General features: G+C 47.2%; 1 protein-coding gene across 5 annotated transcripts; it reads right to left on the bottom strand.

The window, feature by feature from the left end:
• Nucleotides 1-19,346, bottom strand: coro1cb (coronin, actin binding protein, 1Cb). 5 transcript variants are annotated; one of them, XM_020053677.3, is made up of 12 exons: nucleotides 17,970-19,346; nucleotides 16,376-17,428; nucleotides 8,281-8,483; nucleotides 4,260-4,382; nucleotides 2,823-2,952; nucleotides 2,533-2,714; nucleotides 2,324-2,443; nucleotides 2,117-2,221; nucleotides 1,861-2,006; nucleotides 1,674-1,731; nucleotides 1,285-1,530; nucleotides 1-1,041 (listed from the first exon to the last, which is right to left on the bottom strand). In XM_020053677.3, the coding sequence occupies exons 1-12, from the start codon at nucleotides 19,192-19,194 to the stop codon at nucleotides 922-924; spliced, it is 3,711 nt and encodes a 1,236-aa protein (XP_019909236.2). In that variant the 5' UTR covers nucleotides 19,195-19,346; the 3' UTR covers nucleotides 1-921. The 5 variants fall into 5 exon arrangements, with proteins under 5 accessions (XP_019909236.2, XP_010875884.2, XP_010875887.1 ...); XM_010877582.4 differs by having other exon boundaries at nucleotides 8,281-8,480; XM_010877585.5 differs by lacking the exons at nucleotides 16,376-17,428; nucleotides 17,970-19,346 and adding an exon at nucleotides 12,182-12,359.
• Between the last annotated feature and the right edge of the window lie 2,535 nt (nucleotides 19,347-21,881).

Here is a 21,881-nt window from a genome sequence, read left to right as displayed (position 1 = left end):
TGCAAAGGAAGAATTTAGGGATTTATTGTGGAGAAGACATTGGCATGAGTAAAATCTTTATTGCATGCACAGAACTATATGTCAGAGGGTTGAGTGAAACAAGTGCTGAGAGACTGGTCCCCATATCCCACATCACTCAGACTGACCTCTACTACCAGCCACAGAGTGACAGAGGCAACACTACATTTACACAACATTTTACACCGGAGAGAACAGCGGTTAATCCCCACCCCACTGCCTCCAGACACCCCCACAGTTCAAATCTACACCCAGATGAGCAGGAGCTGACAGGATCAGTCAGAGGACATCCTTCCCCTTTCACGGGCCTGACGCTCAATACCAAAGCTTGGCGGGGACATTTGGACTTCTTTCGTCTTTCTTTTGAAAGTGGAACTATAGTCTATGACCATATAGTCTGGAACTGGAATGCACAACCATAGAGAAGACACACAATAAGTAAAAATGTAAAAGCGGTGCATGAACTACACACACACACCAAATTTGGCAGCACAAAAATCAAGGGAATATGGCAATACTGATGGCTACACACAATTGTTGATAGATTCGCAGTAAGAACCAACTTCATATCAGAATGTTCTTCACCACAATTTAAAACCATAACAAAACAGTAAGACTTTTCCATCAACGAAAAAAAATTGCAGTTATTCAAATGCATTTCATCTCCAGTAAAAAAGGTGGACTATGAACTGCAACAGTTTTTTCTCTAAGTGTTTTAGAGGAAAGTGTGAGGGTAGGCATGATGAGAAATAAAAAGTTCATCTTGGAATGTGTGGTTGGGATCGTCGCCGGGCAAACGCCAAGCGGAATGATGATGCCGAATTCTCAGATTTTGGCAGTGACGGGCCCCGCCCACTTGATTCTCTCCCAGCCAATGATTGGTCCTGAGCGGGGGGCCCAGTCTTAAATGGCGACCTTGGAGATTTGGTCCTCCAGTTTGGCGATCCGACGGTCCTGTAGGGTGACGAGGTCCCTGAGCGACTTGACCTCTCGCAGTAGCTCCTCCAGTTTCCCTTCATTTTTCTGAAACAAAGCAGAAGGGCATGGACGCGTTAAATATAATATATAACATTCCATCACAAAACGTCCAGTAGCTAAAAGGACTCAGTAGAAAATGTAGCGGTACTCTATTGATATACATCTTAGTGAATCAATGATACTAATTGTGTTCCTACAGCCGATGAACCCATCTTTCTACATCTTAACCGTGTTGTAGAACGGTCTGGTTCACTACATTGTCTTGACGTTCGGTCTGGTCCAACTCACTATCGACAACTGCGGAGAGGCCTTGGTCTTGGCGGGCGAGGTGTTCTCTTCTTTCTTGGCTGGCTTGCCCTCCAGGATGTTGGACTTCTTGACCACCTTGAGGTCACGGTTCTTGCCAGGGACATAGCCGTTCTTCAGGGAGATGAGGATGGGCTCGCCGTTCTTCCCGTCAAACCAGTCCTCCGCTTCGATGGCGCAGTCTGGCCCGGCTGTGTCTGGATACAGGTCATCCTGGAACAGGTCTGACTATGTGGGGGAGAGGGACATATCGGTGTCAGTCGTGGATTGTCATCCACCTTCTATATGGCTCGACTAAAGAAACAACCGCGCTTTTGTTTTATGGCATCAATGTTGAAAACAGTCATCCAAAGCAAGAAGAAGAGACCGACCTTACGGGGGACTGTCATGATGATGGGCTCGCACTTTCTCTCGTGCAGTTTATAAAACCTGAAAGGGAAGACAACATGAGGGTGAACATGGAGACAATCCCTGGCCTGTCACAGCGCGACGTGTGTCCCCACCCCAGTGGAGCAGCGGAGGAGCCGCGAGGCGTGCTCGGGCTTGTCGGTTTGGTACCTGGCAATCTCGCACTTGTTCACGTCCAGCCCTCGCTTGGGCATGTACCCCATACCCCTCTGGGGCTCCTTGCTGGAGAAGGTGTTGAGGTAGTGGACGTACGGGGCCTCGTCCGTGATCTCGAAGTACCGGATGCTACTGTCGCCCTGAACGGAGAGGACAGCTCACGTTAACTGGTCGTCGTCGTCATCGGACGTCACAACGACAAAAACGTGGTGGTTACGGGACTGGCACGCCCCCGAGCCGCCGTTCCTACCTTCCCGCACAGATAGACGACGTTGGTGTCCGGATCGTAGAAGGGCAGCAGCACTCCGTTGCTGGTGTCCAGCTCGTGGACCGATATGGGCTCGTCCATGCTTTTCTGTCAACACGAGAAACACATTTAAATGCGCTTTAGGAGGCACCACGTGCAGATGGATGTGGGGGCGCGCGAGTGGGCGTTTGGACCGGGTGTGGGACCTACGGGGTTCCAGAGCGCCAGCTGCCTCTCGCTCATGCGGCTGAAGCCGGTGGTGAAGATGTTCCCGTCGGCCAGGAAGATGGCCCTCATGGGCCGCGCGCCGTCGTGGGCCTTGTCCTTCTCCTGAAACACACGGGGTCAGCCGGGTCAGAGACGCACGGGGCCCGACGCCAGTAACACGTCTTGGTCCCCGAGTACCCCGGTCCACTCACCGCCACGATCTTCTCCTTGCGGGGGTCGATCACGCGGATCTTCTTGTCCTTGCAGGCGGTGCAGATGAGGGCTCCGTTGCGGCTCCAGCAGGCGCTAAAGATGACGTCCGGGTGCATATCTTCCAGCTGTATCATTGCCTCGCCCGTCCCCACGTTCCAGATGATGATCAGGTTGTCGCAGCCTGGTGGCGTGGGACACAAAACCAACCCCCCCCCCGGTCAGAACTCCCCGGGACGACCGCGGTGACACAAGTCCGCGCATGAGAGCGGAGTGGCGCAGCGGGACCTACCGGCGCTCATTAGGACGTTGCGGGCAGTGGGGTGCCAGGTGACGATGCCCACCCTCTTGGAGTGCCCCTCCAACACCACCACAGGATCGGCCAATGGGGTGACCAGACCGTTCTCCGGAATCTGCCACACCTACGCACAGACAGAGGGAGTTAGTCGTGATGGATCAGTGGTGCTGGGCTTGTTTACTCGGCCTGTTTACTGACACGTTCGTGTGGAACTGCGGAGACGAAGGGCCGAAGATGTGCTTCCCCTAACCCTCCAGACAATCAGCCTCAGACAGCACTCTGACACGGATGTGGTAACAGTGCTTGGCCTGAAGGGGGCAGTAGAGAGCTAATGGATAGGAAAACACCCCTGTGTTCCGAGAATAACGATTAAGGTTTCGTAACAGTTGGATGTTTCAGCTGCGTTAGTCAACACACTTCCGAAGCACACCTTCCTACAACGTTGGACAGTTCCATCTTCTAAACCACCCACATCATATCAAATATATCCAACTGGACCCGACCACTCCGCGGGCCGTCTCTCGCTACAGCCGTATTTATTTGTCTGAGACCAAATAAGGACACAAGACATTCTGACAGGATGACCTCACCGCCCCACCATCCACTCATGGCTCAAGATCTGATTACGCTCTGACCCATTCCCTTTGGACAGAGGACACACGGCGGGCTACGGTTGTGGCGCTGGTGTGTACATCACGCTCGCGGGCCCAAATCGGCCTACTGGTCCCGTGGGAATCACAGTCTCAGAGATGTCACAGAGTCGTTCGAATAGCATTGTGTATCATTTGCTTACTCTTAGGCTCCCCGTGATGGGTTTCATTAGATCTGACAAACAGATCCCTGATAAAACAAAGAAAATAAAGCAAAGACTCACAATGGAAAGAGTTGGAACGACCGAAGGTGGTACGACGCCATTGACTCAATTGAAGTACGGAGCGCTAATCACGCTTCCCTCCCAATCTGAGCCCCTCCTTAAGTCCTTGGTACCAAATGTATAGTGGAAACAGGAAAGTCTGGAGCCAACATTAGCCTAAATCACTGGTGTAGCCCTGGTACCGGGGTAAAGCACCAATGGAAAAGCAGCATGAGCCAACCATGATGGAATAAATAGAATGGTAGTATTTTACAATATGTAGGCCAAACAAGTTTGTGCCTATGCTCCATGGAAATCACACAACAAATGAAGGCGTTTTTTTTTTATTATCACCATAAAAGCCCAATGAAGGCCGTTTTACAGGCGGGTTGTAAAACCTATTTGAGTGATTAGAGATATAGTATGGAATACTGCCTGCGCCAAGTGAATCCCAATGTCTTACCAGGTCCAAGGAGTCCAAAGGTGTGTCAGTAAATGGATTCATCCTTGGCACTGAGACACGGTGTGGAACGGTGTCACCACCACCAAGACGCAACCAGTGAAAATGTTCTACGTACCATAACCGTGCAGTCCTCTGAGCCGCTGGCGATGACGTGGTCGTTGTGAGGGCACCAGTCGATATCCAGGACCGGACCCGTGTGACCGCAGACTGTCGGGTAGGCCTTGTCTATGCGACCCGTCTGGAGAGAGAGAGAGGGGTTGAGTGTGACCACGGGAGAGAGAGAGGGGTTGAGTGTGACCACGGGAGAGAGAGAGGGGTTGAGTGTGACCACGGGAGAGAGAGAGAGAGAGGGGTTGAGTGTGACCACGGGAGAGAGAGAGAGAGAGAGGGGTTGAGTGTGACCACGGGAGAGAGAGAGAGAGAGAGAGAGGGGTTGAGTGTGACCACGGGAGAGAGAGAGAGAGAGAGGGGTTGAGTGTGACCACGGGAGAGAGAGAGAGAGAGAGGGGTTGAGTGTGACCACGGGAGAGAGAGAGAGAGAGAGGGGTTGAGTGTGACCACGGGAGAGAGAGAGAGAGAGAGGTTGAGTGTGACCACGGGAGAGAGAGAGAGAGAGGTTGAGTGTGACCACGGGAGAGAGAGAGAGAGGGGTTGAGTGTGACCACGGGAGAGAGAGAGAGAGGGGTTGAGTGTGACCACGGGAGAGAGAGAGGGGGGTTGAGTGTGACCACAGGAGAGAGAGAGAGAGGGGTTGAGTGTGACCACGGGAGAGAGAGAGAGAGGGGTTGAGTGTGACCACGGGAGAGAGAGAGAGAGGGGTTGAGTGTGACCTCGGGAGGGAGAGAGGGGTTGAGTGTGACCTCGGGAGGGAGAGAGTTGGTTTGTAAAGGAATGTTAAGTCATCATCCAGTCTGTCAGGGTTAGAGAGACACTCAGCTGAGAGACCACACCGGCAACCTGTTGTCCATAAACACTCCTGACCTTTTTAAACGGCTACAAGCACCATGGTCGTTCACAAGTTATGCAGTCTAATATTTCGGCCAATCAGAGGGCCTCTAGATGACATCAGCAAGCGCATCAATGTGTGATTATGACAGGAGGAACCCGCTTCCTTCTCTCAGCCTGTCTGCCTTAATCCAGGCTCACACCGACCCCGCGCACGACAGATTGAGCGGACGCCTCTGACCGACATCATGAAAAGAGCTTTGTGAGAAAAAGTTTCTCCTTATTAGAATGAGCCCAGACCCTGGCCGGCTAGGCTAAGTTACTGACCTCATGTTTGAATTCCACACTGATAAAACAAGTCATGTTTTCCCTGAAGAGTCAGAGCCATGGTGTCTTGACCTGGCTACGTGTTTTGGATGTAGTAGCTGGCCGGCAGATTGCTGAAGGAATTTCATGGAGGCTGTTTTGGTCTGTTGGCCTCCCCACCCCGCCAATATCTCGCTCAATCAGCAATTAATACTGTATGGAATATTAGACAGTAGACTCATAGTATTGAGATGCTGGAAGCGAGAAGCAACCGAATGACATTTGAACCCCAGGGCCCAACCTGTTCTTCTTCTCTGCTGTTACGGTAGGAATGCACCAGTAAGCTCACATTCACATCACAGCAAATCATACTGAGGACGGGAGGTTTTGTTGATGGGGCAGCTTCCCTAATTAGACTCTACACATCCAGGCCTCTTCCTCAGGGCAACAAAGATCAGTTGTAGAACCAGGCGCACATTTCCAGTAAGGCAAGAAACCGCCAGCAACATTATCGCCACACCGCCTTGGAGACAACACGATAGCCCATGTTTCACCATTCAATACTAAGATGTACTTGCAGTATTTATTCAGCTTTTAATATAACCTTATTGCTTACATTTAATAAACACTATCGCTCACCATTACTGCAGTCGACCAGGGCTAGCTAGTGTTTCTGAAAGGGCCAATAAAACCACGTGGGGCTCTGACAATCAATATAAAGAAAAAGGTATATTGAGATACAGTTCCCTCATCACTCAAGGTGTAATCAATAACCGACATATTCTTCTATACTGACCCCTCTACAGAGAGCTGCAGGGATTTGACTGAGGTTTAACAGCCTTGCTCAGGGACAGAAGGACAGATGATTTACTTCAACATTCTGCCTGCTCGGGAATTTCATCGAGCAGCCCTTTTGGTTACTGGTCAATGTTTTAACCTTAAAGCCACCATCTGGTGGTTAAGTAACTAGTACAACAGATGTCACTAAATGTGGTGGAATTGGGTGGAATGAACACACCTCAGATCTTTCCGCAGATATTTGAAGAAACCCACCTAGGAGTATGTAAATGAAGATGTAAGACTGATCCAGGGAGATAAATATTCACTCTGACACAATCATTATTGTCCCACAGTTGGATAAATACGGTGTTTGGCTATTTTCAGTTTTGGTGACGTGAGTCCAGAATCTTGCAGTTCAAAAAGTTTCCGGTCTCTTTGAGAGGATGATATAGAATATGATATAGGTTTAATAAATGTAAACAAATTAAAGTGGCTTGGAATCAATTACTCCCCCCAGCACCAGAGGGTCAATGAGGCGAGTGCAACGAGGGCGTGTTATCCAAATGCCTGTCCAACAATCACAATGATTAAAATAGATGTGACTGACTAGTCTGTGGTGTTTCTGACTGCTGGCCTCTGGGCCAGAGGTCTGGGAGGGCTCTGTTCTATCAGCATACCCAGGGTCTTGGGAAGGTTGGTCTAAAACCAGCCACTCAGAAAACAGCCAGTGTGTGTTGAATTCAAACATGTTCGTTCTGTTTGTTTTTGCAAAAGCTGTACATTTAATCAGTATTAGTGATTCTACTTAATAGATCTAAATGTAGAGCCCCCCCCCCCCAGTCATATCCCAGCATCCACATTTTGCTCAGCCAATCAGGAGACAGAAGGGAAATGGTTCTGTAGGCAGCCTGACATGCAAAGGGCTGGACTGCCATATATGGTCAAATCTGCTGACAGCAGTGGCAAGCTCTTGGGTATTGAATAGAGGAGGGGAGAGGACACAGACAACTGCTGTTTACACATCCTCTTTGTACACACACAGACACACGTCCCTGCCCATCACACACACGCGCCTGTCCCTCACACACACATACACACACACGCCTGCCCCTCACTCACTCTCTCACACACACACACGCCTGCCCCTCACTCACTCTCTCACACACACACACACACGCCTGCCCCTCACTCACTCTCTCACACACACACACGCCTGCCCCTCACTCACTCTCTCACACACACACACGCCTGCCCCTCACTCACTCTCACACACACGCCTGCCCCTCACTCACTCTCACACACACGCCTGCCCCTCACTCACTCTCACACACACGCCTGCCCCTCACTCACTCTCACACACACGCCTGCCCCTCACTCACTCTCACACACACGCCTGCCCCTCACTCACTCTCACACACACGCCTGCCCCTCACTCACTCTCACACACACGCCTGCCCCTCACTCACTCTCACACACACGCCTGCCCCTCACTCACTCACACACACACGCCTGCCCCTCACTCACTCACACACACACGCCTGCCCCTCACTCACTCACACACACACGCCTGCCCCTCACTCACACACTCACACACACACACATCCTCCTGCCCGTCCCTCACACCCACGTCTTAGACCCATCTAGAACACTAAAATGTACTCTACCTTCACCAAAATGAAACCAGCTGATCTAAAAACCCATTCAGTGTGTGGGAGTTCAATTCAGTCACGAGGGCAGTAAAACCTGGAAGAAGTGGTCCTTAGACAAGCCCTTTACACAAGGCCTTCTATCTGGTTAAACAATTCTATTGGACTATCCTGTATCCTGTTCTTCGGTTCTATCACTGGCTGCATACTCAAGGCTATGACCGCTGACAGAGATTGTTTGTGCTGACGTAATAATCTCAGATGTTGTACAAAATGAAAGGTTGCTAGACTGGACACCAGCGTCGGCAATGTGAATCTGTTGTTCTGTCCTTGAACAAGACGGCTAGCTCATTGTCCATTAAATGACAACAACGTAGATATGAAACAAATAGACCCAAGATGAAATCCTAATGGGAGAAGTCGAGACGCTGTGTGCCCGGCCAGCTGGGACAAACTCACCTTTTGGAGAGGCAGGACGAGGAAGGCTCCGCCCCCGCTGGCCTCGATGATGATGGCGACAAATTTGGGGTTGACGGCACAGAAGGAGCTGTCCCACGTGACCCGGGAGACGCGGATGTCATCGTAACACTGGTCGTTCTTCACCGCCTGGCCAAAGACATGACGGAACTTGCTCGCTCGTACCACTCGCCTGAACATATCTGCTGACAGGAGGAGAGCGGAGACCAGAGGTCAGACAGACGCTACGACAGGTCTCCCTTGGACAGACGCATGTGACAGAAATGACATCAGACAGACAGTGGACTGTGGGATGCCACCAAAAAAAGTTTCTAGTGCCCTGATCATTTGGACAAATCACTAAAGTAGCTGGGTTATACAGTGTCATTTACAATGTTGTTAACTGCGTAAGGACAGCGTCGTTAACGGCGTACGGACAATGACTCCATTTACGATAACAATGGACGGACCTCTCAGGAACTCTTGTTTCAGGAACTCTGGTTGCATTACATGTTTTACAAACTTCACAACCACTTCAGACCCTCTCTCATCACCTAGAAACAAACACTGGTCTGACCACTGGCCAAAGTGTGGCTGAGATGCTGTGAAGCCACTCCAGCCAGTGTGCACACATTAAAAGCCTTGAGATGAGATATTCCCGTTCACTCGCTCATGTACAGCACAGTCACATGTCTCCCAACCCCCGCCTCAGAAGGCAGAGCACGGCGAAGCTGAGCGGGCTGAGCCTATCTGGTAGAGCTGGCTACCGGCCAGAGTTCACAGACTTTGGATATCTGCTTTCCTATAAGTCTGATCAAATGAGCTACTGGCTAGGTTTGAATGCACGCACTATGAACCTAGGAAAATCAGCATCAGCCAAATAATTTCACTCATCTCATCCATCGCCTGTCTTGTAGCCTACTTAGGCAATCATTACTCAGAGCGGCCAATACTTTGGCGGGCTGAATGCTGGTGTAAGCTGGCCACAAACAAAGTCTTGACTAGCTAGCATTTAGCTCTGTTTCCATAACAACAGATGATAGATTCCCATCACGCTTCCCAGGGAGCGGTCTCCTCTCAGAAGAGCTGACCCCCACGGCAGGAAGAGCTTAATCAATTATGGGTTAGCATCAAAGGCTTCCTTGTGTGTCCCATTGCCCGCCAAGAGAAAGCAGTGCAAAGCCCACAGTACAGTCCTGTGAAATGCGCCCGGGCTGAGCCAGGACTGGCAGTAGAACGAATGCTTATGGGCTACATACGCAACCCAAGGGACCTTAGCTAAGAATCCCTACGACCTTCTACTTCATTGAGTATCACACGCTCAGCGCACTGTCACAGCCCTCACCTGGTCCATCTTCTCCAGAGGAGGTACTGTTTATAGTAGGCATTTTGCCACCCATACATAAACACTTGCAATTCCTGCCAATTGGCATTTGGACTGCACTTATTTTGATCCTTCTACCATCCTTCAAATGGAATGGTTTTTCTTTTCTTTCTTGACTGATGGTTTCCTGCAGACATAGCTGTTTCCTAAAGAGGAAGTGGATGCAGAAGTTCTATCTTTCCATTAGTCACAATGTGCAAGGCAGACAGTGATAAGAGTAGCCAGGAACAATGACGACAGATGTAATGCCCTCCATCCGTGTTTCTCTACTTAGCTATGAACTCATACGCCGCGAACTTCAACATCTACTCAGAATGCTCACTGGGGAGCCCATACCTCAAACACTCACTGGGGAGCCCATACCTCAAACACTCACTGGGGAGCCCATACCTCAAACACTCACTGGGGAGCCCATACCTCAAACACTCACTGGGGAGCCCATACCTCAAACACTCACTGGGGAGCCCATACCTCAAACACTCACTGGGGAGCCCATACCTCAAACACTCACTGGGGAGCTCACAATCTCGTAGGGACTGCTGGAATGTGTCGATTGGCCTGTCAAATGACCTGGCGTAACTGGGCATTCTGACCGGTTTTTTTAATGGTACTGCAGACTAAAAGCGCTGGAGTGTTGTGCAGAAGGACATGTTTATTTTGGTTTCCAGTTATAGATGCGTTCAGCCCGTAGATTACTGTGCAATTTTACTCATATAAGGAGGTGAAACATGCCACTGGGCTGTCCTTTGTCATGTGCGTGTGAATGAGAAACAGAGCCACCGTGCAACATTTTTCTGACTGAGCCCGAACCCCGCCCATCTGAGCCCGACCCCGCCCATCTCCCACCTCACATACACAGGTTATGGGTTTACATCCTCCTGAGGACACGGGCCAGGCGACTGAGACATCGGCACAGACACACTGCATTTATTTATTCTCTGTAGAAATCAGGCTAGCCTACACACAGACCGGCAGCCATCTGTCCCGAGTGTCAGCATGCTCCGTCTTTGAGCAGGAAGAGCCATTAGCAGTGCAACACCATCGCTCCCAGACGGAAACCCTCTTGGTTGGAAGCGTCGGGGTACAGGTCACATTCCGCTAGAACACATTGTGCATCCCTACGGCCGCACCTAGGATGAGGGGGTTCCACACCTGGTTCCACTAGATCCAGCCTGGATGATTCTCTCTGTTGAGGCTCTCTTCTCCTCACACAAGAACTGTCACACTAGACTTGCTCCATCCAGGGCCTGGCTAATTTCCCACGACATATTGACCTAGTTTGAAGGGAGCAGCGTTATGCATGGCACATAATGACAGGCTCCAAAGTAACGCCACTCATCATATTCAGCAACAAAACCCATAAGAACAGTTGGTCTTAGTCATGCTTCTTCACTGAAGAGCATCTCTCATGGTACTTCAGAGGTCTGGATGCTACCTTACAGTCATCTGATTTACAGTTGGAGCTGTACTAGGCAATTTGGAATGAAAAGGTCCTATACATGCCGACTTCATATGGCCAGGACATATGGCATTGATAGGTCACAGTAACAGGAATGCATTGAATTGCCTGGTATGGCGATAAACACAGGCAGATCTTAGATCAATGTAAACCCATAAAACCTGATGCATCAACATGAAATAATCCTTAAATTATCTGCCTTTTCAGACAATGAATGAATGAATGCTTATCCACTGTACCAAGCAAAATTGACATGTCCATTAACTAAAATGTTTCAAAACATTTGTTTAAGTAGGCCCTAGGTTGCGTGAAAGACACAGTAACCAAATTATTGCATTTGTATTCCAAATTATGTTGGTGAAAGGTAGAATACAGGTGAGGAAAACAGCCTGAGAGAACCTCCCACCAACGTGCCATCAAACAGAGGATTCAAACAGAGGATTGTTGCTTTTTACCCTGATTCATCATTGATGCACATAATTGGACACAACTGCTGCCACAGAGCATGTTGGCTAGGTAGCTAAGCAATGATAACGTTAGCTATGAGCTAGATGACTGGGTCCAGTAACTTGCTGTAATCTTCAGATATGTCTCTGATTAATACAGGTAATATCTGATTGATCAGAGCTCAAATGTAACGGTCACACAGAGTATTAAAAACACATTTACATGTGCTCATACAGATCAGAGGTAAGCTCCTCTTCATGATATTAGGGTGGACAACGGCCATGCATTGTGTGGCTAACAGAAATGCTAGCTACTTCCCTATGTCCAATTCATTAGCAATTTTCAAAAGCAGTTCACCACACTGTAGAAGAATAAGAGGTTAACAATGACTTGATGAATCGATATCTTATAAGCAGATACCGATCCTCAGGAATTTACATAACATTCTATCGGCTACATTTTGGAACACAGACCACCGCCAGAGAGCCATTATGACGCAAGTGCAGATTTTATCCATGGATCTGGCTGTTCCCATTCAGAAACGGTGCATAGCCGGGTAGGTTGGCTATTAGCAAGATGTTTGCTGCAAAGGAAGACCGGTACATATTCCTTACCTCCTAAATCTATGCGAAATTTTCCGTGAACGCGAGGTAATCAATCTGAAAACATGAATATGGTAGTTTAACCCTCGTTCTTTAGGTTTTTCCTTGTTACACTCGTTTGCCGTTCGAGTATTCTTTCCCTCCAGACTGCAATTCTATGAACCGGAAGCTACGCCCTGTTTCATCCCCGCCTCTTCCATACGAGGCATTTTAGGAATCTCATAGCTATCATAGAGATAATAATTGCATTTTTTACACGGTAAATATATACTAATGATGACAAGATTGTTTATGAATGAAATAAAAACGTTGCGAAAGTAATAATGATTGCGTTTTAAAGCATCGCTTACACTGTCAGAAGTAGAGCGTTTAAAAAATGGGATACCACAAATTGGGCTCGAGCAAAGATAAACTACGAGTTTCAGGGGAGGTGCGAAAAGTATAGACATTTGTCATTCGTCTATTTCTAAAGGTTTTATAAAAAGCTAAACTGCACAGACCAAGTCAATCTATTTTCTAATAATGAGTACATTTATCAACAGTTTATAAATTATTTTTATTTCATGACATTGTACTGTCTTCCTGGTTTCGATACAGCAAGCATACTGCCTCTACTTTACAGTTGTTGACTGCTAGACAGAGAAAGTCCGGCTGTCAAAATTTGCAAAACTGAACAAAATATTTTGCTATAACATGTTATGTATTACTGTAAAATGGGGAACCAATTATAAGGACAAAAATTAAACAGGAGGCATGCAAGTATACATTTTGGATTAATTTATTTAGACAGTGCTGGCGAAGATCTTTATAAATGTAGCCTACAATACTAATGTATTCGCAAAGTTATTTAGACTTCATCTGTATGTTAAACATTTTGTCTTGAAAATAATGATGCCTCCAATCTTGCAAAACTGGATAATTAAATTGAGAAAACGCCAATAGATGCTCACAAATTGGTGGGATCCAATTGTTAAATCAAAATGCTAAAGTTTGCAGCTATAAAGCCTCTTTTAAAAAAAGCCTTATTAAAAAAGAAATTGTGTTTCCCAGCAACTGCCACAAATAATATTTATGAAATGCTCCAGTCTGGTTTTAGACCGCATCCTAGTACTGACACTGCACTCATGAAAGTGGTAAATTATCTTGTAATGGCTTCAGACCAAGGCTCTGTCTGTCCTCTTGCTTCTTGACCTTAGTGCTGCCTTCAACACGATTGATCACTCTTCTTTTGGAAAGATTGGAAACCCATATTAATCTACGCTGGCATGTTCTTGCCTGGTTTTGAGACAATCTATCAGTAGGATATCAGTTTGTTCGTGAATCTGGGGATGGTCTGTCCTCTGACAAATCAAAGGTACACGTTGGTTTTACTAGAGGCTCTTTTTTGGGACTGCTTTTGTTTTAACTATACAGTGGGGAGAACAAGTATTTGATACACTGCCGATTTTGCAGGTTTTCATACTTACAAAGCATGTAGAAGTCTGTACTTTTTATCATAGGTACACTTCAACTGTGAGAGACAGAATCTAAAATCCAGAAAATCACATTGAAAGATTTTTTAATATTTAATTTGCATTTTATTGCATGACATAAGTATTTGATCACCTACCAACCAGTAAGAATTCCTGCTCTCACAGACCTGTTAGTTTTTCTTTAAGAAGCCCTCCTGTTCTCCACTCATTACCTGTATTAACTGCACCTGTTTGAACTCGTTACCTGTATAAAAGACACCTGTCCACACACTCAATCAAACAGACTCCAACCTCTCCACAATGGCCAAGACCAGAGAGCTGTGTAAGGACATCAGGGATAAAACTTTAGACCTGCACAAGGCTGGGATGGGCTATAGGACAATAGGCAAGCAGCTTGGTGAGAAGGCAACAACTGTTGGTGCAATTATTAGAAAATGGAAGAAGTTCAAAATGACGGTCAATCTCCCTCGGTCTGGGGCTCCATGCAAGATCTCACTTTGTGGGGCATCAATGATCATGAGGAAGGTGAGGGATCAGCCCAGAACTAGACGGTAGGACCTGGTCAATGACCTGAAGAGAGCTGGGACCACAGTCTCAAAGAAAACCATTAGTAACACACTACGCCGTCATTGATTAAAATCCTGCAGCGCACGCAAGGTCCCCCTGCTCAAGCCAGCGCATGTCCAAGCCCGTCTGAAGTTTGCTAATGACCATCTGGATGATCCAGAGGAGGAATGGGAGAAGGTCATGTGGTCTGATGAGACAAAAATAGAGCTTTTTGTCTAAACTCCACTCCCCGTGTTTGGAGGAAGAAGAAGGATGAGTACAACCCCAAGAACACCATCCCAACCGTGAAGCATGGAGGTGGAAACATCTTTCTTTGGGGATGCTTTTCTGCAAAGGGGACAGGACGACAGCACTGTATTGAGGGGAGGATGGATGGGGCCATGTATTGCGAGATCTTGGCCAACAACCTCCTTCCCTCAGTAAGAGCATTGAAGATGGGTCGTGGCTGGGTCTTCCAGCATGACAACGACCCAAAACACAGCCAGGGCAACTAAGGAGGTCCGTAAGAAGCATCTCAAGGTCCTGGAGTGACCTAGCCAGTCTCCAGACCAGAATCTAATAGAAAATCTTTGGAGGGAGCTGAAAGTCTGTATTGCCCAGCAACAGCTCGAAACCTGAAGGATCTGGAGAAGGTCTGTATGGAGGAGTGGGCCAAAATCCCTGCTGCAGTGTGTGCAAACCTGGTCAAGAACTACAGGAAACGTATGATCTCTGTAATTGCAAACAAAGGTTTCTGTACCAAATATTAAATTCTGTTTTTCTGATGTATCAAATACTTGTCAAGCAATAAAATGCAAATTAATTACTTAAAAATCATACAATGTGGTTTTCTGGATTTTTGTTGAAGAGTACCTATGATAAATGATTACAGACTTCTACATGCTTTATCAGTGGGAAAATCTGCAAAATCAGCAGTGTATCAAATACTTGTTCTCCCCACTGTATATGCTACCTTTTAGTGATATCATCTGGAAACACAAAGTCAATTCACTGCTATGCAGATTACACATTTCAACAAAACATGGTGAAGCCTGGAAATTGCCTACCCTGGAAGTCTATGCTTGAGACATAAGGAGGTAGATTGCAGATTTTTTTACTTCTAAACAGTTGGTTGTGGAGTCATGTCTAAAAAAATTGTGAAGAACCTTGGAATTACTCTGGAGCCTGATCTCATTTTTCTTTTGATGAATACAAAAATATTTCAAAGGCAGCTTTTTTCCGTCTCTGGAACATTGCACCAATTAGATTTAAAAAAAAGTTCACATTTTAATTACTGATAAATAAAGCTGCTACAGTCTTGACTAGAACCCATACATTTGATGACATTGCTCCAGTACTAGCTCTTTAGACAGGCTGCCTGTTAAGGCATGATTAAGTGTAATCTGAGGTTTATGCATTCATTTAGGAGGACTGCTTTCTAGCCCAAACTCCGGGAGAGGACGCCTCCTAGCTACTACACTACCCCCATAGTGTTGATGGGGCCATAGTGTCTCCGGAACCCCCCCACCCCGAACCCAACCCCCCCCCATCTGATTGTGTAATGGTTCTGGATTTTGCTTAAAGACTCTGGACACACCCCACATGTATTTATTGACCTCCTGGTCATCTGAACATGCAAAAATACCCAAGAGCATAATTAACTCTTATAATCTTAACCCAGCACAGCCATATGAGAACTGGCCACCCTTCAGAGTCTGGCTCCACTCTAACAAAACATGGATAACAAAGAAAATGCTGATTCAAAACCAACAGCCTTTAGAAAAGAAAAAAACAATAGGCCTACTCATCTTGAACTGAATGTCATCAATAGGCTTATGTTTAGTGTGCCTCCATGTGGTGATTCTGAGAACTGTAGGATGGACAGTTTCACTTTACATTTCTGTTACTTTCTCAGGCACTACTGTTAACCCTATAAAACAAAAGAACTGCAGCACAAACCAGTTCTCATACATATAGGACATGCCATGATTTCAAAGGGGCAGGAGAGGTTAATTGACTTGATCAATGAGCAAGTAATGTTTCAAACCAGACTGCAATAACTTCTTTGCGACGGATATTCTTCACATGGCTGTGAGAGAGAGACAATGAACGACACACAACAAGTGAGCGAGGGAGGAAGAGACGCAGGGAGGTGAACAGATAGATTATTTTATCTAAAGACCCTCACCTTTTTTGGATTCTGGCTTTGTTACTGGTGGTGTTTCTGCAGGCCTCTTAGTGACATCAAAGGACTTCCTCATCTGTGATACCTTCAGACTCGGCCCCTGGGCCACAGGCCCTGCAATGCACTTGGTGGCGAGGGGTTCTGTCCGCTCTGCTTTCCTGATACTCTGGTGCATCTGGTTGGTCTGCTTAATGAGTTGGGCCACCGGCCTATATGTCTGCATGCCAGCTTCAGGCACGACCTCACAGCCGCCACGCCCACACCGACCGCTATGAACTCTCTGGTCACCGAGGTCACTGACATTCTCCCGGCGGACATCTGTGCTGACCTTATCCAGCCGGAGCTCGGGGTCATCGTCTTCCACACTCCCACACAACAGCTTCTGTAGTGCATGTATCTCCTCGTCATCTGAAGGCCAAGCTACGTCGTCTGACGTCGGAACCGTTTCTGGGACAAACCGAATCTTGGGCTTTTTAGGTACAGGAGGCGGTGGGCCTTTGAGTTTAGCCTTCTTTTCCAAACAGGATCGTTCATCCAACATGTCTAGTTGTTTCGGTTCCTCCTCTTCTGCGGCACGTTTTACCATTTGTGCCCAAGCGTTAAAATCAATGATGTTTCGATACTTTTCCTCCCGGGTTGGTGTCCTATGTTGTTCCAAATCATCGTCCGTTGGATGAAAGTTATCTGCCGTGTACACGTTGGAAGGAACAGTGTAAGCAGCCCCGGTGTTGTCCCATAGAACACAGAGGTCCTCCGGGGCCGTGTGACAAACCTGTCGGTTGACCTGATGGGAATGTCTCCTCTTCTTGTCTTTGCGGTGATAATCATCCGCTCTCTGCTGCTCATCCACAGAGCGTGTTTTCACAGCGGGAGTTTTAAAGGGGTTTTTGGGCTTCTTTGGGACTGGTGGAGGAGGACCCTTGGTCTTAGGCCTCTCCACTGGAACGGATGCATGCAGACAAACGCCGGAACCGGTTCTGTCCTCTGTCTGGGTGAAGTCAATACTGTTTTGTTGCGCTAGCAGTGCACTCTCCACTTCCTTTTTGTCACTGCCCTCTAAAGTGTAAACACAAAAAGAAAGACATGGAATTATATTGTTGTTCTAATGATGACAAGGTAGTTATTAGCTGTGGCATTTCGGTGGCAGGGAGGGTTAGGGGAAATAGGTCGGATCTCTGTTTCAGACATAGAGGCAGCCAGTCGACTGTCTGTTTCTCTACCAGCCCTTAAAGTGACAGTCTCATCAGAAATAGATGTTCTGGTATACTCAGTAAGACTGACTCTGAACAGCTGGGGACGATATGAGTGTGTTCTGAAGTACTGGCTCTTTCCCTACTTTCACAGAGGAATGACTGCTGGCCACGTCTTTGTCCGAATTCTGTAAAACAGTTTGAGTCTTGAGTCTCTGACACTGTTCCGTAGCTAAATGTTGATGGTGGGTGGCGGAGTTGTAAAGCGGATGAGGATACTGCTATTACCTTTCCAACAGAAGTTTTAGTTTGTGGTCGTAAGGATACACTATCAATATTTCTGACTATATTATCAAACTGTTTCATATCAATTTGTGAATTAATGCATTTGACACTTTTCTGCAAACCTTTGGCTTTTAGCCTTGGTGAAGGCTGGGGAGCGTGCCGCCTGTAGTTGTGTAGATCTGTTGTTGATGACCCAGGTCCTCCAGGTTCACATCGATTTGATTTGCTTGCTCCAAACCTGTTATCTTTCACACAGTCTGGCTCTGCCTCCCTTCTCAGTGTGTCTTTCATCTGTGGTGGCTCATACATGGGTGTGGCCGGGGCTTCTTCCTCTTTCTCGGTTTGTGAACAACTAATGGTATCAGGCTTTGCTTCTGAGATGAGCGTAGTTAACTGTTCAGTTTCCTCATCGAGTTCTTCCTCTATGTTCAATCGAATTAAATCATCATTAGAACAGCGTTTATCACCGATCCTCTCGTGTTCAGCCGAACGTGGATCTGCTCTTTCTGAACGAGCGGCATGTGACCACGGCGAATGTGCATCGCAGCCGTAAAGGTTCCCCGTGCTGCTCGCCTCCTCATACCTCACTACTTGTGACAAACACTGCGATTTGCTTTTCTCGTCACCATACGTTGAGAAGGTCTGTGAGGTCTCCTTGGCGGATTCCTGGTCTTTCTTTCCCGAAGACACCTGAAGACTGTCCTCAACGGGCCTCTGATCATCCCCAGCAACAGAGGCGTTCCCCTCTGGGTCAGTGGTCAACACTGGAGGGTGCCGAGGTTTGTTATCATCCTTCTCCAGAAGAACAAAGTCCTCCTCGGTTGGTTCTGTGTTGGACGGATCTGTCCTGTCCTCTACATCTGTGTCCCTGCGCCCCCATCCAGTCAGGGATTTACTCCTGGCTTGCTCTTCCATCGCGTCGACCCTTTTCTTACCGCCTACAGCTTTCTCGTGCGTTAAGGGCTCTGAGTGTTGTGTGCTCCTGTCAGAGCCGAGGACACCGTCTGTCTTACGTGTGACAGCCCTGCCTCCTCCGTCCCCTCCCCCGGCGGTCGGGGGGCTCTGTTCCTCGTCTAGAGCGGGGCTCATTGGCTCCTGGCACATGGCGTCAGTCGGGGCAGGGGTGGCGGTGATGTCATGGCTCCCCTCTTCTGTGGCCAGGTTGCTGCTGACACTCAGTCTTCCTCTTGTCCCAGGGCACCCAGCTCCAGCACTGTTGCCAGCACCAGCCTGTTCACTGCGCTCCAACTGGGCCTCCGCTCCAGCTGGTTCCGGCTGCACTCTTCCATTGGAGATGTTTGACGTGCCTCCTTCCTTTTCGGACACTTTCTCCAGTTTCTGACCCATCGGTTGTGGTTTTTCTCTACATGAAGAGGGAAAGAGATACACGTTAAAACACAGCAAGGGTCAAGGAAGGATTCAGAGTGTCCATTAGCATAATTGCTAGCTCAGGCCTCTCTCTCTCAAACTCATTCCGTTTTATCCCCTGCCTCTCTCCCTGACTTTCCATATCTCTAGTTCTAGATCAGGAAAATATAATATAGATAATATAGTAATGTATGTTTTATATATCCATATATTTCCCTCCCAGCCCTCTGGTCTCTTCAGTGAGCGCTCTAACTCTCCTCGTTCTGTCCTGCTGGAATGTTGTGGTGCTATTATTAAAGAGGCTTTCACTGCTGCCGGTGAGTCACAGGACCAGAAAGGAAAGAGGACAACTGGGAGAATAGATCATTCACCAGCCAGGTGCCAAGGTCACACACTGGGGGCTGTTTGGTACACATCAAAACTGATGTCAATTTTCCATTGAAAATAAACAAATTTGGCATATATATTATACATCATATTTACAGTAAGAGCAGGGTTGTATTGTGCTCTTAGAATAGTACAATAACCCATCTCACCACGTCCCTTCAATACCCATTGATTGTTTATGATTGTTTTGACAACGGAAGCCAGAGAAAGGTCAGCCAGAACAGGACATCAGAGTCACAAGGGCTTTGACTTTTGAACTGGATTGTCTAGGACATGGTCAGGACGGAGATCCACACCAGAGGGGAGATTATTCAAGAGGAACAAAGCTCAACAGGCTTTAAAGTGGTATGGTGTTTGTTTGTAGTTCTAGGTGACAAGCAAAACATACTGTGTGAAGTATTATGACCTCAACTGGTCATGACACCAAGGTTGGTTTATTGTGCGAAGTGAACCCCTGTCATTTACACTACGGCAACACCTTTTGGAATGTACCTCCGTCAAATGTGTCCCCACAGTATCCAGCGCTATGAAACAGAAACGTTACGCCGTCTGTTCTATAGCACATGTAACAGTTCCTTTTCAATGCTCGTAATGGTGTTGAGACAACAGCATGAACAGTGACTCCACATGTAGTTAATAGCCTATGGAAGGAAGCCAAAAGGGGACATCCTGTAGCCTTTAATTATGTGTCTGTGTTCTGTGCTGTTTGATTCAGCAGGGTGACATGTGAATGGGTAAAGACAGGTGACCAAACCTCTTGACCCTGCATCACTAATCCTGCCTGCTGCCTCTCCAGCTATTTCTGGCTAAAGTGGTGCTGAGAGCCACTCACAGATTTTTTTTTAGGCCTATCTATTCAGGTCTAGACGACGCCCTTGTACAGTGCTGCTCATGTATGAAATACTATTTCAGTAGCCCTAAAGTCGCCCAGACAATGTTTTTATATTCGCTGTATTTCCTCGTTTGTAATTTGATCCATACGGCACATCAGTTTGTTGGTCAGATTGTTATTTTGTGACAGATATGGGCAGTCTATTCCTTCCAGCTTGTATGTAAAGGGTTATTTTGAGATATGTACAGTCTTACGGCTTCAGGAACCGGCAGCCGCGGGAGGCATCTGTGGCAACCGCCTCGCCCAAATACCTTCAGTCTGCCTGTTTCTCTCTCATCATCCGAGGACACGTGGATTTATGACAGACGTGTGACCCAGAGAGAACGAAATATTAGCATCACCCCAAAGTCCAAAATTAAATATAGCCAGGCTGTTTGGAAATGATAACAGCCCAAAGCCCATTTAAAATGAATTGCAAAGTATGACACATTTCAATGGCAAATAATAGAACAGGCAAATAGTTACCATCTATGCAGTTATGATTACAGTGTACTGTACACGGTCGGCCATAAAAAGATAACTAAGTAGAGTTACGATTACGGTGTACTGAACACGGTCGGCCATAAAAAGATGACTGAGCTGACACTTCTGCTGGCTTTTGCTGCCAACTTCAGAACAGCCTATCTACTTTGGATCTACTGTAAGTTGAAATGGCGGTGATGATGTGCAGAGTGGTTGTGTCCGTTCCTTTAGCCAGGAGTTACATTGACGTTACGTAACAAAGGCCCTGTGCTGACAGATGGACGCATAAATGTGCACGCCACTCAGCACAACATCCAGTAATATGCTGCTCTAGATTTCCCTGAGAATTGACACTGTAACACCTCAAAAACCCATAGTCCATTGTTAGTAATAAAGCAGCCGACTGTCTTCACATTGAGCCTGTTATACAGTCCTAGTCCAATGGAAAGGCAACACTGAATGCACACGTCCCATTTTCTTGCCTCAACAAACATTCTGAATTTACATAACCTATGCGTAGTCTAAATCTCAGGTTATAATTAGAGCTTCATGTTATCTGAGGATAGAGATTTAGAACGGAGGTAGATAGGCACTCACTCACCAGTCTGGGTTTTGGATACCGCAGGCCTGCCTGTTGTTTAGCCGGTTGCCCTGATGAACTACAGAGGATTTTTTTGTAGGAAGGCCTCCCTCTTCCACTGTCTCCACTTTCCTCCTGCCCATCTCGTGATATCAGACTGACTTGATTTGACTAACTCAATAAGAGATATTTCTGCCATGTACATTTAACCAATAAGCCCAAAGGGCAAACAGACACTGCTGTTCACTGTGAGAAAAACAACAGTCCCAACCCTCCGTTTACATCCCTGTAAAACAAAAGGAGGTCTCACAAACATCCCCTTTATTTGAGACACAGCTACTGACC

This window comes from Esox lucius, chromosome 14 (assembly GCF_011004845.1).
Source record: "Esox lucius isolate fEsoLuc1 chromosome 14, fEsoLuc1.pri, whole genome shotgun sequence".
NCBI classification, from domain to species: domain Eukaryota; kingdom Metazoa; phylum Chordata; class Actinopteri; order Esociformes; family Esocidae; genus Esox; species Esox lucius.
Note: the sequence above shows the minus strand (reverse complement) of the source record. Positions and strands in the feature narration are given on the sequence as shown.